General features: G+C 41.8%; 1 protein-coding gene across 2 annotated transcripts in view; it reads right to left on the bottom strand.

The window, feature by feature from the left end:
• Nucleotides 1-400: 400 nt before the first annotated feature.
• The window catches only part of LOC122796635, a 563,252-nt gene continuing 545,855 nt past the window's right edge, over nucleotides 401-17,797 (bottom strand). For both annotated transcript variants that reach the window (XM_044065262.1, XM_044065263.1), the window contains exon 8: nucleotides 401-703. In XM_044065262.1, the coding sequence (XP_043921197.1) occupies nucleotides 528-703 (176 nt within the window). In that variant the 3' untranslated portion in view covers nucleotides 401-527. The remainder of the gene's footprint in view (nucleotides 704-17,797) is intronic.

Below are 17,797 nucleotides of genomic sequence, written 5' to 3'. Positions count from 1 at the left end.
TAAGCTTTTTCTGATTTTACCAGAAAATCACTTACCTCAGCTGGCAAAGGAGACCTCTTTCGCTAAGCGGCAAATGAGATCTGAGGTAGTCCCGCCTTGCATCATGGGATATAGGGTTGCCTCGAGCTGGTAAAAGGAGTTCTCAAGCTAAGAAAGTGCCGAGTCGGAGCCGAGGATCGGCTCCGAACCCATCCAGCAAGAATGAAGGCGAGATTGACAACTTAACATCCATTGTTAATACAGGTCTAAGTCTGGTTTGTAAAGTTAACATTACAGGATTAATGTTTCTCCATTGTTATGAGGTGATCTGTAGGTTAAAAGAATTTTTCAACTGAGTGCTCATGAAATAAATATATTAGTTATGGTTCATAAGTTACTTAATACACCGAAGACACCAATCTGATGTTTGCTATGCACATTTTTATTAACATTTTTACTAATAATTGGCCTACCAATCTACAGAGATGGAGGCAGAAAAGACACTCTTGTGGAACTACCTTTAACGCAGCCATATGCATCATTACTGACTAATATCCTCTGAAGTCATTATTATTATGGTACTTTCGTAATAACTGCTTGCAGTTATCTTGATCATGGTGCATTTTTTTTCTTTCTGGACGTCTTGTTTCCTTTTTTTCCTTTATTTCTTTTAGTTTGTCTTCATGAGTTCCACAGAGAGGTACATCTGATTTCAGTGAAATATCTGTTGCAAAAACAGCCAGTGATAAATAATTCATTATGCCTGCTCTTTCTCTTTGTTCTAATATTTTTTACAAACTGCACAGTTGTCTAGTTGAATATATAAATAGACATATTTCATGGTTAAAATTACATCCTCGAGTCTAGAGAAAATACTAATTTTAATAAAGTATTGTTGAATATCTTATTTAGTAAGAGATAAGCTAAGCATAGGTTATATTCTGCAGATATGGATTGTATTCACAAATCCTCCATTTCCCACATAACAATGCTCTGAATACAGCACAGACAGTATCTTGCTCAAAGCACTGTTATGAGCATGGCACTTAACCAAGTACCCCTTTGATGGTTATGGGTAAGGTAAGAATCATTTTCATCTGTTAAACTCCACAAAAATAAAAAAATAAATAAATCAATACAATAAAATAAGCAATACTGGCAGTGGGATTACACCACTGCAGAAAGAGAATCTGATGGTGGCAGAGAAGGACTACTCAGACAATCTTTTCTGCCTATTTACCAGTCTAGTGGATGAACTTCCATACTAGTTAACCTGCAGGTTACAACCTCCTACTTGTGTTTGAATTGACTCATGTCTGTGCCTTGCTTTCATAACCTGACATATTTGAAAACCCACTCTGTTCCAGGTGTTTATGACATTCTGTGTGAATGTCAAACTGTCCTTTCCCATCCCTTTTTATTTTCAAAGCTTGTCACCTCGTATATGCATTTTTTTTTCTTCAGAATACAGTTTCTGCTTTGCCACAGAGTCGATTAATTACAGGAAAGTGTATAGCAAATCTATTCATTTCATCTGGTATATGCATATTAAGTTAATTTACTTCTCCTTCATACAGCTTCTGGTACAAACTCGTCATCACTTTGGCTACTTTCTTATAGACTAGCTTTAATCTACTAATTTTCTTATGGAGATGAGATTTCTAGAACAAAACAAAATATTCAGTATAACATGTATCTCACTGTATCAGTTAGTCAGGTCAGTCACTTACTGCTGAAACTATTTGCAATTTGTCTCACACACACACACACACACATATATATATATATATATATATGTGTATATATATATATATATATATATATATATATATATATATAAATAATGGGCGGCCATGGCGGTGCAGCGGTTAGCATTGCTGCCTCACAGCAAGAGGTTCTCTGGTTCGATTCTCGGTTGGGGTGCCTTCTGTGCGGAGTCTGCATGTCCTCCCTGTAGTCGCGTGGGTTTCCTCCAGGTGCTCCGGTTTCCTCCCACATCCCAAAGACATGCAGTAGGTGGATTGGACACTCTAAAATGGCCCTAGGTGTGAGTGTGTGCGTATGTGTGTGCCTTCTGTGGAAGGTTGGGCGCTGGGCTGGCAACTCGACACTGTAAAACTCCACTGCCAATCATGAGCGGAGAAATGATCTGCTGTGGCGACCCCTAAAAAGCCGAAAGAAGAAGAAATATATATATATATATATATATATATATATATATATATATATATATATATATATATATATATGTATGTATGTATAAACACATGAAGCCCACTAGTGTGGAGATGCCTGTGTGCTCCAGTTTGTAACTCAACTCAGATTAGACGAGTTCTAGGGGTGCCAGCAGACAACCAAGAAGACATCTTTGTAGAAAGTGGTTCTGACTACAACCAGAATTTCCTGACATTAAGTTGAATGTTTCTTACATTTTTCTTTTCACAGGCAGTGTGAGTATACAGAATTTATTGAAAATAGAAGTTATGTTCTTACCATAACGTTCCATGTTAGTTGTCTTCTTCTCGCCTTCTTCTTGCTGGATGGTCGGGAGCTGACGCGCCTTCGGCCACTGCCACTCTAAAGCTCGAGAGTTGGTTCATATCCCACAATGCTAGGCGAGCATTACCTCAGATCTCGTTTGTAAGCTAACCCAGCTTATATCAATAACAGTATAACTGTAAAAGAAATCCACCTCTAACAACAGGAAGAAAAAGGGTGACCTACATCCTGAAAAGAAAATATGCACAATAGCATATGACTAAGAAAGAGGTGGTAGAAAGAGGTCAGATCATCACACTCCTCTAGGTCTGTCCAGGCCAGGGGGGGGGAGGGAGGCAAGAGAAGGCCGAGAAGAAGACAAGAACATAACTTCTATATGTTAAGTTGTCTATCTCCTTCATTCTTGCTGGATGGGACCGTCCCTAGCACCTTGTCCCGGTGGCCTAATGGAACAGACTCCTGAGAACAGTGGAACCAAAATAGAAGCTAAATCCAACTTATAATGGGAAATAAAAGTGTGAGGAGTAGCCCAAGTAGTCCGCTGCAAATGGTGTCAATAGGCAGTCTGTCTTGGAAGGCTAAAGAAGTAGCCAAAGCTCTGGTGGAATGGGCTTTAGGTTTATTAGGCAGTTTTGGTGTCTAATCTCATAAACAAGGGTAATCAGAGATGTTAGCCATCTGGATAATGATACCTTTGAAACTGGAAGTCCTTTTCTGCTTTCCATAGGAGACAAACAGCTGATCAGATTTTCTGAATTGTCTCGTCCTGTCCAAGTAGTACCTTAATTGTGATGAACATCCAGGCAGTGTAATTTTGTTCAGATCTATTTGAATACTCTGGGAAAAAGACAGGGAGGTCAATGCTTTGGTTTAGATTTGATGCTGAAACCACCTTAGGCAAAAAACGGGTTAGTTAGAGGAAACTCTGTCCTTATGGAACAAAATGGAGATACGACAACTGAGTGCTTGAAGTTCTGAAATTCTTCTAGCTGATGTGATAGCCACCAGAAAGAGAGTTTTCCATGATAATAATTTCAAGGAACATGAAGCTGCAGGTTGAAGGGAAAGAATCAAGGAAGCAAGAACTAAATTTAGGTCCCAAGGAGAAGGAGGATTTCTTATAGGAGGTCTGAGAAGAAAACTCCTTTCAAAAAAAGTTTGTGGGACATTAGGGCAGATTCAGAAATGCCCACATGAAAATTAGAAATAGCTGCCAATTGAACCTTAAGAGTAGATGGAGATGAACCTGCATGGAAGAGTTCAGCTAGAAAATCAAGGACTAGTTGGATGGAAGCGGTGAAAGGATCTATGTCCTTTCCTTGTGCCCAATATGAGAAGCGTTTCCACTTACTCAAATAAATCTTTCGAGTGGAAGATTTATGGGAAGCTATCAATATATCTCTAACCGAGTGAGATAATTGAGGAAGCCTGGCTACGGTCGGAACTGGAGGAACCAAGCAGTGAGGTTCAGAGGAAACTGACCCGACTGGTGGATCAAAAGATCTGGAACTAGGTCCAGATGCCACAGTCAAAAGAAAAACAATGTAGAAAGGGGAACCATACTTGTCGAGGCCAGTAAGGAGCAATGAGGATCAATGAGGCCTTCTGAGCGATAGCTTTCTGTATTACTTGAGAGATCAGGGAAAGGAGGAAATGCATACAGAAGTCTCCGGGCCAAACTTGGACTAGGCGTCTCTGCTGGGTTGGCCTGGTAAAGGGAATAGAGTGAAGTATTCTCTGCACTTGCTGTTTTGGGGAGTAGCAAAGAGAAAAATCTCTCTCACTACAGAGTCTTTCAGAGACCACTCGTGAGGCATGAGTATAGCTCTGCTCAATTTGTCCGCAATGTAATGCTGAGAAGAAATCGCCCATTGCCACAGTCTGAGTGCTTCTCGACACAGGAGGTATGATCTGGTTCCGCCTTGTTTGTTGATGTACCACACTACAGACATATTGTCTGTCTGGATCCCAAGGGAAGAGAGTCTTGAAGGGCTTGCAACGCTAAAAGCACTGCTCTCATCTCCAGAACATTTATGTGCAAGTGGCATTCGTATGGTTGCCATGTGCCCTGGACTGTCCTGCCCTGATAATGCCCCCCCCCACCCGATCAGGGAGGCATCCGTTGTCAGTGTAGCAACCGGAGGAGGTGGAACAAATGGTCTTCCCGACAGGAGCTGGGGGGAAGACATCCACCACAGGAGATGCTTTTTGCACGCTTGCGTGATCATAATGGTGTGAGACATTGGGAGTTCCTGGTATGACCATTGAGAAAAAAGCATCCACTGAAGGATCCGCATGTGGTATCTGGCCAATGGAGGGATGGCGCTGCCATGATTCCCAACACCTTTAGAACTAACCTGGCTTTGGCTCTGTTGTGGATGAGAAGAAGTGACACCAACTTGTGAATGTCTGATATCCTCTGGTTCGTTAAGCGTTGCAGACATGTTTATAGTATCTAAATTTAATAGTGCGACAAATGCGACAAAACAGACTTTTCGCAATTTATTGAAATACCCAGTTTTTGACAAACGAAAAGCGAAAAGTATAATCTCTGGCCATCAGAAGGAGATGCTTGGTGGGAGCTGTGAGAAGCCAGTCGTCCAAATATGGAAACACCTGGAATCCTTGTCGTCTCAGGTGAGAAGCTACCACTGCCATGCATTTGGTAAACACCGGGGCAGTGGTGAGACCAAAGGCAGGGCCCTGAATTGAAAATGACTGGTTCCCAGCCTGAAGCGGAGGAATCTTCTGGAGCGTCTGTTCATTTTTATGTGATAGTACGCATCCTGAAGGTCTATAGAGCACATCTAGTTTCCTTTCCCCAATAGGGGAAGAATGGATTGCAGCATGACCATCAATCTTGTTTTCTTGACTGATCTGTTCAAGATACTGAGATCCAAAATTGGTCTCCAGTCCCCTGTTTTCTTTGGAACCAAAAAGAACCTTGAGTAGATTCCGGATCCTTGTTGGTCTGCTGACACTGGCTGAATTGCTCTTTTTGCAAGCAGTTTTGAAATTTCCAAAGCTGCTATATCCCTTTGATGGAACATCTGGAAGGGATCTTTTAACTGATTTGGAAAACGAGAAAGGGGATAGAATAGCCTTGAAATGATGGACTGTACCCATTTGTCTTGACTCAGGGATAGCCAGGCCTCTGGGTACAGTGACAATCTTCCCCCGAGTGCCCCCGAAGATGGGCAGCCGGCCAACACCTCAGGGATGCTGAAAGGGCTTGTCAGGAAGGCTTCCCGATTGCCCTGGTTCTCTTGGACCCCCTGCCCCTAGGGCGGCGTCTACCATTGTTATTCCCACCTCTGCCTCTGGTAGGAAAGCGACTCTGTCGCCAGGCGAAGTCCCTTGAGCTTGTTTACGGAACCACATCTTCCCACCCTTCTGGCCTTTGGGGTAAGGCCTAGAAGCAGAAAGGGTCTTGCCATCAGTCGCACCTAGTCAGGGTTTCTTTCACTTGAGGACCAAAGAGATGATCCATCAAAGGGGAGTTCGTGAAAGACGTCTTGAAAGGTTCGTTGCATAGCCGCATCCAGGCGGCTACTACTGTCCCTGCCCCTGTCGCTCCATCAGCCGCATAAGAGGCGCAGAGGCGATGGAGGAGTTGGAAATGGAATTAAGGATAGCCAGCTGCGTGTTCATTTTCTCTTGGAAACCCGCAGCTGTGGTCCTTCAACATTTCACTCGCTTCCTTGACCAAGTCCCTTTGAGCGAGTGAAATGGCACAGGTAATTCAGCCAGCGCATGGTAAATGTCGCTGAGGAGAACATCCGCTTCCGTACCTATCCATGGACCTAGATTCCTTGTTAGGTGGATGGACAGGCACTGAAGGATCAGCCAGTTCCTTCTTTGTGGCAGCAGCTACCACCATAGCATCCAGACAAACTCTTTTTGATAAAAATTGCTTGTCTGATGGAGCTGTGATGAATTTGGAGGGTCTCCTGGGAGTGGGGTCCACTGAATCAGGAGCCGTCCATGCCTTCTTAGCTACCACCTGCATGAGGGGGTGAAGGGGACACCCAGGAGGTGGAAGCGAGAGCCAAACGCCTCAAGATACAGATTCGTCCTCCCAAGGGTTGAGGGCTGGCCATTTCCCCTCTGTTTAAGGATCTCCAGAATGTCTGCAAATGAGACATCTTCAGAAGGGGAACCCTCGAATCATCCAGATCTGTGTCGGCGTGATAGACTCAGGTGAGTCAATGTGCTTCCTCTTGCACTTCCTCTTCGAGGGGCTCTTCTGCCAAATCAGGAGAGCTGGCTCTCTGCGGTCCGGGATGAGGGAGTGAGTCGACTTACCCTGAGGCAGCATAGAGGGAGGGGCTGGCGGGCCGACTGTGGAGTAGAGCCAGGCTCTAACAATGACCTCGAATGCCCCCTGTCAGGCAGAGCCAGAGGTCCCAGGAGCTGAGGACCCCCTCGGCACCGACAGTGATGGCTCCGAGGCCGATGTCGGAGCCGAACTCACCAGCTGAAGCACCGAGAGGAGAGGGGGTCGGACAAGGGTCCAATGCCACTCACCCCGCCGGGCCGAGGGAAGCCCCGCGCCGAGATTCCTCAAAAGAAGAAATCGGAGCCGACGGCGCCGAAGACAATTGTCTCGGCTCGAAGTGACCACAGTCTCGGTTCAACTCAAAGAGTCGAAGGAGGAAAGAGTTGATGGACGGGGCAGGCACCGACTGATGAGTCGGGCTCTGAAGCATCTGGGCTAGTGCCTCGGACTTAAGTAATCGACTCACCACCCTCTGAAGGTCATGATCGGAAAGCCTCGATGACCTAGAGGAATGAGACCTTTGGCTCCGTTCAGACAGCAGGAGATCCTGGGCCGAATGAGCGGAGCCAAGAGAAGGTGACCTAGACCTCTTTCTGGTTGTCGGTTCCGGCGACCTTGTCGGAGCCGACACGGTACCTCGATAACTCGCTCCCGGCGGCGGAGGAAGCCACAGAAACTGTGGACTGAGTCTTATCGGCTCCAGCCCGATAAAGGCAAAGGTTGAACAACCTGAGGTCTCGGCCGAAGACGAGGGCTTCCCTGTTGAAACTGACAGGGAATCCTCTGGCTTTAACAAGCCTCTGAGAATCAGCTTGTTTTTCTCTCCTGCAGGACCCTGGGGCTGAAGCCATGGCACACAGCACAGGAATCCTGCAGGTGCAAAAACTCTAGACAATAGACACAAGAAGTGTGAGCGTCTGTCAGAGACATTTTCTGACAGCACGCATCACACTTCTTGAATCCAGAGACCTTTGCTTCCTTTGACATTTCAGTAACTGACAGTTGTACACTAACACACACCCAAACACACAGTTATACCCTGTCAGAAAAAATTATTTATACTAAAATAATTACAAATTTAGTAAAATACTAATAATTAAGCACAAAAGAGTTAAAGTAAAACTACAGAACACACCCTAGAAGGGAAGGCCAAAGGCCCAAGGGAAGAACCAACGGTTCTTTTAACAAGAAAACGGGGAAAAATTAGGGTCGGGGATAGAGATATATATCCTACACTAATTTAGGAAGAATTAAAGTTAAAAGGGGAAAAAAAGAGTAACTTTTTGAATAAAAAGCTAACACTCACCAGGAACCGGTAGAAGCAACCAACCTTGCAAGCGGCTCGAGATCTGAGGTAATGCTTAGCATTGTGGGATATATGGGAGCCTCGAGCCGGTGGAACCAACTCTCGAGCTTTAGAGTGGCTGAGAGCGGGCAGAGGTGGCTCCGAACCCATCCAGCAAGAATGAAGGCGAGATAGACAACTTAACATCTATGTATAATTATACCTTACAAATTATTTTCACTGGTACTGTGTGTATAGAGAATTTTCTGCAGTTGTAAGGTATATTTATTAAAATTATTTTCATCAGTATTGTTTGTATGCATTTTGTTTATGAGGTAGATCTCAGTGAACCTTGGGGAATCAGATACAGTATTTATGCAAACTAAATAGAGTACAGCCAGATCACTGAAAAGAAACAAGTGTCTCTTCACCAGTAAAGGCAGCTGTAGGGTCCCTTTACGTAGGAATCATTGTGGAACTGGGAATAAGATTATGCAATATATGTTCAGCAGTTTCAGGCTGAACCTATGAATACTGGTTAAGAGTCAGGACTCTGTTCTGAATTCTGAGAGCAGTTAATGGAATAAGCAGCTTCTAAAAATACTCTATTAATGGAATTTGGTGAGGCAGTAAAAATAATTACTTCCTGAAAAAGATGGATTCACCTACAGCTTCAGCAGTTGCTTTATGCAAATTAAAAGACAGTTACTCCACTAGAAACTACTGATAAACTGTGTTCAAATTCAGGTGGGTCCCCAATAATTCAACTGAGGGTACACCAAAATCACTCTCAAGTGTTTCAGTAAAGCAAACTAGCACAGCAACCAGAGGATGGTCTTAAAACTGGGGCAACTTTTTCTAGGAGATGAAGAATGCAGTGTCATGCAATGGACTTAATGTAAATATAAATATAAAACTATATAGCATTACTTAGCCAGTGCTCTTCAAATGTCTTACTGCATTGTAGTTTATATGTATTTCATCAAATTACAAAATTAGTCACGCCTGTTATAATACATTTTTATTGGAGTAATTTAATAGAATTTACCATACATAAATTAGTAAACAGAACTTAAGAGCAATTTATAGTTTACATAATTTGTAGCTTCCATTATATTGTTTGCAAAAGGGGTACCCCATTTAATCACCCACTTAAGACCCAGCTACAAATGGTATAATGGTATAATGGAAAATGCAGTTTGAAAATACTATTGATTAGGAAGCACTAAGTGCATACACCTATACCACAATCACATTGTGAAATACACATTTTCCGGCATTCTTAAAATCTAAATTTTCTTTACTTTCTGGCACCAGAGTAGATTTTGCCCCGCCTCAAAATAAAATGTGGTGAGACTGTCTTTCTTGAAGATTACAGAAACTACACTATCTAGCCAGAAATGTACTATTAACATCACCATTATATGTTTATAGGTTCATATGACTTATTTTAAGCCTAGCCAATTTCCCTTTTTTTGCGAATGAAACAACCTATCCCATTTGGTTATACATTGGCCTTAGCCATCCCATGGTCGATAAATTAACAATAATTATATATTACCTATAATAGGTATAACTGGGATCATACCATAGATAATTTGATGGGACCCATGGATGGGATAAAGCAGTCCTGGGGTAAATTTTCTGTCTCCCATTCACAAATCTAAGCCGTGCTTGAATGTGGACAGGGATGAACTTTGTTTTATGTGGATGTGGAGTCTGTTACACAGCAGGTATCCTCTGTGAAATATACCTCTCTCTCCAAACCGTTCTGTTTATGTTGCAGAAGAAGTTTAGATGCCTAGACAGAGTATTTTCTGATGGCATATAACCTGCTGATATGCAGTAAATACATCAGTAATGGGTCAGAGGATGCCTTGCACACCAGACACAGGGAACCTCTTTGTAGTTTGTAGGATACAGAGTATAGTGACAGAGCTTTCAGTCAGTCACTGCAGGACATGTTCTTTAGGCCTTCTATACTTTTAGTAAGGCCTGCCCAGTTCTTACGTCTTTACTCAACATGTATTTTCCAAAAAAACTCTTAGATCAGAAGACAAACAACTTCTCACCATAAATAAACTGAACAATTCTCCTAGACAAAGCCTATACTCTTACTCAGTAGCAAAAAAAAAATGGAACTCCTTACCTCTAACCACTAGAACTATTTCTAACCTACCCACCTTTAAATGCTCCCTAAAAGAATACCTGGCAAAATGCTGGACCTGCTCCTGTGCTAATCCTGGCTGAATTTACTCATTATACTTCACTCACCCCCTTCAACATAGATCACACTTCACAATCCTCTCCGGCCTCCTACTCCACTCCTTTTTGTTTCCCCACTGCCTTACCTTATTTAAGTCATCTCTGCAGACCTTTCCTCTTTCTCTTTCCTCCCTACTCACCCAAGCTACCTGAAGAAACCTTACCTTGCACTCTTCTTATAATCTCCTTGTCTCCATCCTTCTTCCTTCTATAACCATAATATGAACACTTCTCTCATACTAAGACATCACTCAATTTCACCTCACTGTCACTAAGCATGTATTCGCTAGCTCTTTAAATATAACAATAAAAGTATATCAGCAAAAAGCAGAGCAGATATTAGTACTTAAAAACACTTTAATGAGTTAAGCACTTTCCTCCCTTTTCTTTGAGACATCATCAGAACTAAAAACACTTGTTACTTCTTCCATTTATATTACAAAGTCAATTTTAAAACCACCAATAAATAACAAGAACATAATAAAAATCCAAATTGTTCAATAAAATATTAAAGAAACAATTAATCTTTGGAACTTATCAAGTATAAAAATATATAAACATAAAATAAAACATTAATATGTGATAAAAACTTGTTGGTATATGATAAAAAAATCAATCTATAGTTTGGCTGCTCTGATATTATTGAGCTTTCCAATGTCAAGTACACTTTTTGTTTCCTTCAGGGATACAGTTGCAGGACTGTAGGAGTGGTTTATTTGGCTTTTTCTGACTTTTGACAATCCTTCTACATAGGGAAGACTGAATGTTCCCCTTAATAAACGTATTTATGAACACCAGTATGATATTCAGAATAAAAAAAGAGACCAATGCATTATACAGCCATAAAATGGTTTGTCAAGAGATCAAAAAAAGTATTAGTTTGTTCTAGAGCAGGTGGTAAGAATACCTAGGGTGGTCACTGGGAGTATACTCTGGAATACAGAGAACTTTTTTGGCGAGTTAGATTGGATGCTAGTTTGAAGCCTGGGTTAAAAGATGCCATTTCATTAGCTTGGTTGTTAAAATTAAGAGCAGCCAAACTATAGATTGATTTTTTTATCATATACTAACAAGAAGTTTATATAACATATTAACAACAAATTTTATCTTATGTATATATATTTTTATACTTGATATGTTCCAAAGTTTATTTAAGATTTTATGGAACAATCTGTATTTTTAATATGTTCTTGTTATTCATTGGTGGTTTTAAAATTGACTTTGTAATATAAGTGGAAGAAGCATCAAATGTTTTTAGTTCTGATGAAGTCTGATAGAAAAAGGGATGAAAGTGCTAACTCATTAAAATGTTTTAAGTACTAATATCTGGTCTGCTTTTTGGTATACTTTTATGGTTATTAGTTTTCTTTTATCAGCTTGGCATTTTTGTTTTTGGTTATCTCTTTAAATATCTTATTAGAATTTTCTCAGGTCTCATTTACCGCATACTAATCAATGTTTCAAATAATATGACCATTGAATTTTTCCTCACATATTCTCTTCAACTCATATTACAGTTTTTTCATTACACTATACTATGAAACATACAGTAGATATAAAAAGTGTACACACCCCTATTAAAATGCTTCAACAAAGTATTAGTTTAAGGATGTGCACACTTAAGCAACCAGATTATTGTATGTTTTTTATTTTTATATTTTCCCCTAACTGATTTATTTGTTTTTCAATTGAATTGTACAGATTATAGGTCACATTAAAGGTGGGAAACGTTTTGAAATGATTTATTGTGGTCTCATTTTTTTATATCACAAAAACCTGGCATTTTAACGCGAGTGTGTACACTTTTTATATCCACTGTATGTTCTATGTTTTTCTCATTACAACATTTTTTTACGCTTATACTTTGTAGTGTAACATGATATTTTGTGATTTAAAATATTTGTACTTACTGTTTTGTAATGTAACATGATACTTTGTGATTGAAAACATCTGTACTTTATTTATGAAATATTGTGATTGTGGAGCTTTTCTCCCCGGGTCTCTGTTGAAAATGGGCACTTTCTATCCCAGCTGGACTTTTCCAGTAAACAAATGTCAAATGACTAAATAAATAAACAAGGTATCTCTGCGGATGTTCCAGTTGTTGTATATGTTTGGACGGATACATGCCATAGGGGGCTAATATATTCAAAGACTGGTCTAATGAGGGCTGGGTAAAGGGAAGACAATGACATCCCTAGATCTAGACACAATCTAGATGGACTTTCTTACAACAATAGACAAGTTGGTCAAAAGATAGGTCTGTCCACATAAGTTCCCAAATCCCAAACAACTGGGCCAGCTCTTAGGGGCATATTGTCAATGTGGTAGTTCCCTGGGTAGATGACTTCCCAAAGGATACAGTAATGCATTTGTTGGCATTTAGTTTCAGTCCATGATTTTGGCACCAGCTATTTATTTGGGACAAGCCTTCCTGCAGAATGTATAAGCCATTTAGGTATTCAATGACTACTCCTAGCTTGCAGTCATCTTCAAACTTAGTTAGCCAAAGCCTTTTATTATTGTTTTTTATTTCAGAAAAGTAGATGCCAAACAGGACAGGTCCCAGCACAGTACCCCGGGAGACTCCACTGGTGACTGGTCTCTTTGCGGAGATAACTTCCCCTATTTTGATTTCCTGTGTCTTATCTGTAAGCCAGTTGGCAATTCAGCACATGACATAGGGGTTTATTCCCAGTTTATTTAGCTTTTCTACTATGCCTGAGTGAGGAATTGAGTCAAACGCTTTCGCCACATCAAGGTATGTGGTGTGTACCATTTTGTCTTAATTCATTGCTTTAGTGACCTTTTCAAAAAATTCCACCAGCTTGAGTAAACATTAACAGTCTTAAAAGTAGAGCTGATTAGGACATTTATGCAAAGTAGCAGGAACTGGTCCATGAATTTATCTCTGAAATTATTGATGGGCTACAAAAACTCTTAAAATATAACATGATGATGCGGTGATGCATGAAGGACTTTGAGGGGGTCCCTAATAACTTCTTGTCATTTTTCAGCAAATCATATTCTACCAAAATAAAGCTTACCAAAATTGCAGTGTGTCAAATCAGAACTGCAGTGAAAAGTACAGTTTTGTACCTACCATAAATGTAGATGTTCGAGGATTCCCTTGCTGCAGTCCTGACTATTGGGTATAGTCAATACCAGAGCAGGGTACTAATGCGCATGACCGACGTCATTTCCTCAGTCTTTTCTTGCCCCAGATGTCAGAAGACCCAAAAAGACAAGTCCCAAAAACAACCTGCACCAAAAAACATGTACAATATATACAACAATATATACAAAAAATATAAGCATGAAAACTCACCTACACAACCACCCTGAAACACAGAGGGAAGGAGGGAATCCTCGAACATCTACATTTATGGTAGGTACAAAACTGTGGTATGTTCTTCGCCTTCCCTTGCTGCAGTCCTGACTATTGGGTAGAATCCCAAAGCAGAGGTAAGGGAGGCTGGCAAATTATAAAGCAGCAGGAGCTGACAACATGCCTTGTAAAACAGCTGTGGCAAAACCAGCCCTAGTCTTAGAGTATATAGGCAGGTGATAATGCCTAGAGAAAGTATGCACTGAACTCCAAGTAGCTGCTTCCAGAATATCCTTAGTTGCCACCCCCCTTAGAAATGCCGTTGAAGTGGCAGTAGCCCTAGTGGAATGAGGCCTAATCCCAGCTGGAACCTCTTTGCCATGATGGGAATAACAAAATGCAATGCAAAAGCCAATCCACCTAGAAATAGTTTGTTTTGACACAGGCTTGCCCTGTGAACTCAAAGCAAAAGAAACAAGTAACTGCTGAGACTGCCTAAAGTCTTAGTCCTGCTCAAATAATAACGCAATTGCCTGTGTACATCTAAAGTGTGCAAAATCTTTTCCCCTTTATTTTGAGGATCTGCAAAAAGGCAAATGAATAGTTTGGTTTAAAGCCACACTAGAAACCACCTTAGGCATAAAGGAAGGATTAGTGCGTAATGATACCCTGTCCTTATGGAAAATCAAAAAGGGCTCTACTGCCATAAGGGCCTGCAACTCAGACACCCTTCTTGCAGAAGTAATAGCCAACAGAAAAGCAGTCTTCCATGACAAATATTTCAATTCAGCAGTAGCTGCAGGCTCAAAAGGTTGTAGAGTAAGTTTTTCCAACACAAAATTGAGATCCCAAGCAGGAGTAGGAGTCTTATATTCTTTGCCCCTCTAAGAAACTGCTTGAACAAAGGATGCGAAAACAAAGGTGGGTCACAATCATAGTGAGCTGAAATTGCTGCAGCATGAATCTTTATGGAAGAGAAGGACAAACCTTTGTCCAATAATTCAGTAAGATATTGAAGAGCCACACTCAAATTAGGCTCTGAAATCTCCAAATTCTTTGCTGTACTCCAAAATAAAAATCTCTTCCATTTGTCTGCGTACACTCTCCTAGTACTAGGCCTTCTAGCTTCCATAATCACATTTAAAACTTGTTGAGGAAGCAGAGACCTGCTGTGCTTCAACACAGGATATGCCAAGCTGTGAGATGAAGAGATTGAAGCTTGACATTGAGCAGATGACCGTCCTTCTGAGATAACAGATGAGGAATCAGAGGTAAAGGCCATGGAGGCTTCTTTACAAGACTCCGTAGAAGTGGGTACCAGTGTTGCCGAGGCCAATCTGGAGCTATCAAAATCATCCTTGGCCTGTCTTGTCTGACCTTTAATAATACCTTTGGAAGAAGAGGCAGAGGTGGAAAGGCATAGACATGAAGGTTTTCCAACTGAAAGACAGAGCATCCACTTTCCAAGCCGTGTGATGAAACCCCTTTGTGCAATACTTTGGCAGCTGGTGGTTTAGTGGAGAAGCGAACAGATCTATGTCTGGAGTTCCCCATGACACTGTCAATTTCTGAAATACATGAAGATCCAGTTTCCACTCGTGGGGATCCATGATTTGTCTGCTTAATACATCTGCTAGGGAGTTCTGTGCTCCTGGCAGAAACCTTGCCTGAAGAGTTAGTTGCAGGCTCAACGCAGTCTCCCATAAAATCATTGCTTGCCTGCATAGAGGATAAGAATGTGTTCCCCCTTGCTTGTTGATGTACCACATGACAGTTGTGTTGTCTGTTAGAATCAACACCTGCCCTGGAAGAAGTAACTCTTGAAAGCCATCAATGCAAACTGGACTGCTAACATCTCCTTCATGTTGATGTGTAGATGCTGTAGTCTGGCAGGCCACTTGTCTTGTATCCACTTTCCATTTAGATGAGCTCCCAAGCAGTGTCCGAGGCATCTGTCGTTAAAATCTGACTCGCCTCTGGCCGGGTCACAGAGAGTCCCTTGTTTAGGTGACATTCCTGAGCCCACCACAAGAATTCCTTTTGAAGGCAAGGTATTATGTGAATGACAGTGTCGAAATCTTGGCAGTGCTGTGTCCATACATTTTTGAGATACCATTGCAGCTTCCTCATATGCAGTTTGGCATTGGGAAGCACCAGAATACAAGATGCCATGAACCCTAATGCTAGAAGGACTGTCCTTGCAGTCAGCACGGACTGATGAGATAGTTGATGGAAGTAAAGTGACAGACTCTTTTGTTTGTCCGGGGTTAAAAGGCCATCTGGGCTGCTGTATTCAGTCTCACACCCAGAAAGCACATGTCTTGAGAGGGTACTAGACTGGACTTTATTTCGTTCACAGAATACCCTAGGCATCTTAGCACTGCTATGACATATTCCAGATGCTGTAGAAGGTCTCCCTTTTCTTGAGCCAGAATCAGGCAGTCGTCCAAGTAAGGATAGATTTGAATGCCTTGAAGCCTGAAGTAAGTTATCACTGGAGCCAGAACCTTTGTGAATACTCTGGGCGCAGTAGATAAGCCAAAGGGCAATGCAGAGAACTGATAATGAAAATCTCCAGTTCGAAACCGCAGATACTTTCTGCAACTTAGCCTTATAGGCACATGAAGGTAAGCTTCCTTGAGATCCAAAGTTACCATCCAGTGATCCTTGCCCAGCAGAGGTAACAGTTGCTGTAACGTCAACATCTTGAACTTGGGAATGTCCAGATAAGTGTTGAGGATAGATAAATCCAAAATTGGTCTCCACGTGTTCCCCTTCTTTGGTACTAGGAACAGGCGAGAATAAAACAAGCCCCTTTCTGATACAGGGACTGGCTGAATCTGGAGTAACTGAGAAACTTGCTTGTGAGCCTCTTTTCTTTGTGGAGGAGGAACATCTGGCATGCCTTTGAAAGGGGCATTGTGTGGAAATAAAATCTGTAACCGTGATGAATGATATCCAGCACCCATCTGTCTTGAGTGATTAAATCCCAATTTTCTTTGAAAAGAGACAATCTTCCTCCCAAAGGAGCTGCCAGACGAGAATCCACTGGCAGCTGAAAAGGCAGGTCATTGGTTCTGCTTACGAAAGGACTGACCCCTGCCCTCACCAGAAGTCTGAGCAGGTGAACTGTCTGATCTAGGCCTAAAGAACCTTGAGCCCTGCCCCTACCACGTCTAGACCTACCCCTAGACTGGGAACCATAAGCAGGATATGTCCACCCCTTAGCAGGCCAATTTCTACTAAACTTCGGAGGCTGCACCTGCAAAATCTTTAACAGTCTGCATAGACTTAGCTTTGTCCTCCATTTTCTTTAAAACTGCTTCCACAGGCGGTCCAAACAACACATCAGACTGTAAAGGAGCATCCAAAATCCTGGTCTTAACATGCTCAGCTAAATTCTGATCCTTCAACCAGGCATGTCTGCGAAGAACAGAACTAGTAGCAGCCACCCTCGAGGAGGCCTGAACCGCATCAAAACCACACTGCAAAGAATGCTTACCCACTTGTTCAGACACATGAACCAAATCCAGCAATTCTTTACACTCAATACCTTCCGCCAAAGCATCCACCTTAGATTTCAATTGGGAAAGGAGATAATTCTGATATTTCAGCATATGAAACTGACAATTCAATGCCCTCATGGCTAGAGTGGAAGAAGTATATACTTTCTTACCCCACCTATCCAAAGCCCTTGCCTCTTTATCAGAGGGTACAGGATTTTTAACCACAGAAGCTTTAACACCTTTAGGCCCCTGAGAAACAGTTTCTGGGTCCGCCCTAGGACTCTTAAACAAATACTTATGAGCTTCGGGCACCCTATAATACCTATCAGGCTTAACAGGAGCAGGAGGCAAGGAATCAGGGTTCAGGGAAGCCTCTGCAAGAACATCCTCCACCACATTCACCACAGGGGGAATAGCTAAGGGCCTATGTTGGGGTAAAACAAGAATTCCCTAAGCCTTTTCCTGGAATCAGAGTAATCCTGGCCTTCCCATTTAAAGTGCTCCCTCATGGAGTGAAGAGTCTCTGAAAATGAAAAATCCGCAGGAGGAGAAGCTGTAGGAGTGGAATCATCCACATCAGAATCAGAATAAGTAGGAAACTCTTGCAAGTCTTCCACAGAAGACTCTGAAGCCTGTGAACACTGTTCAAAACTATT

This window comes from Protopterus annectens, chromosome 3.part0, assembly GCF_019279795.1.
Source record: "Protopterus annectens isolate FY-2018-M chromosome 3.part0, PAN1.0, whole genome shotgun sequence".
Classification (NCBI taxonomy): domain Eukaryota; kingdom Metazoa; phylum Chordata; order Ceratodontiformes; family Protopteridae; genus Protopterus; species Protopterus annectens.
This window is presented reverse-complemented; position numbering and strand designations above follow the sequence as displayed.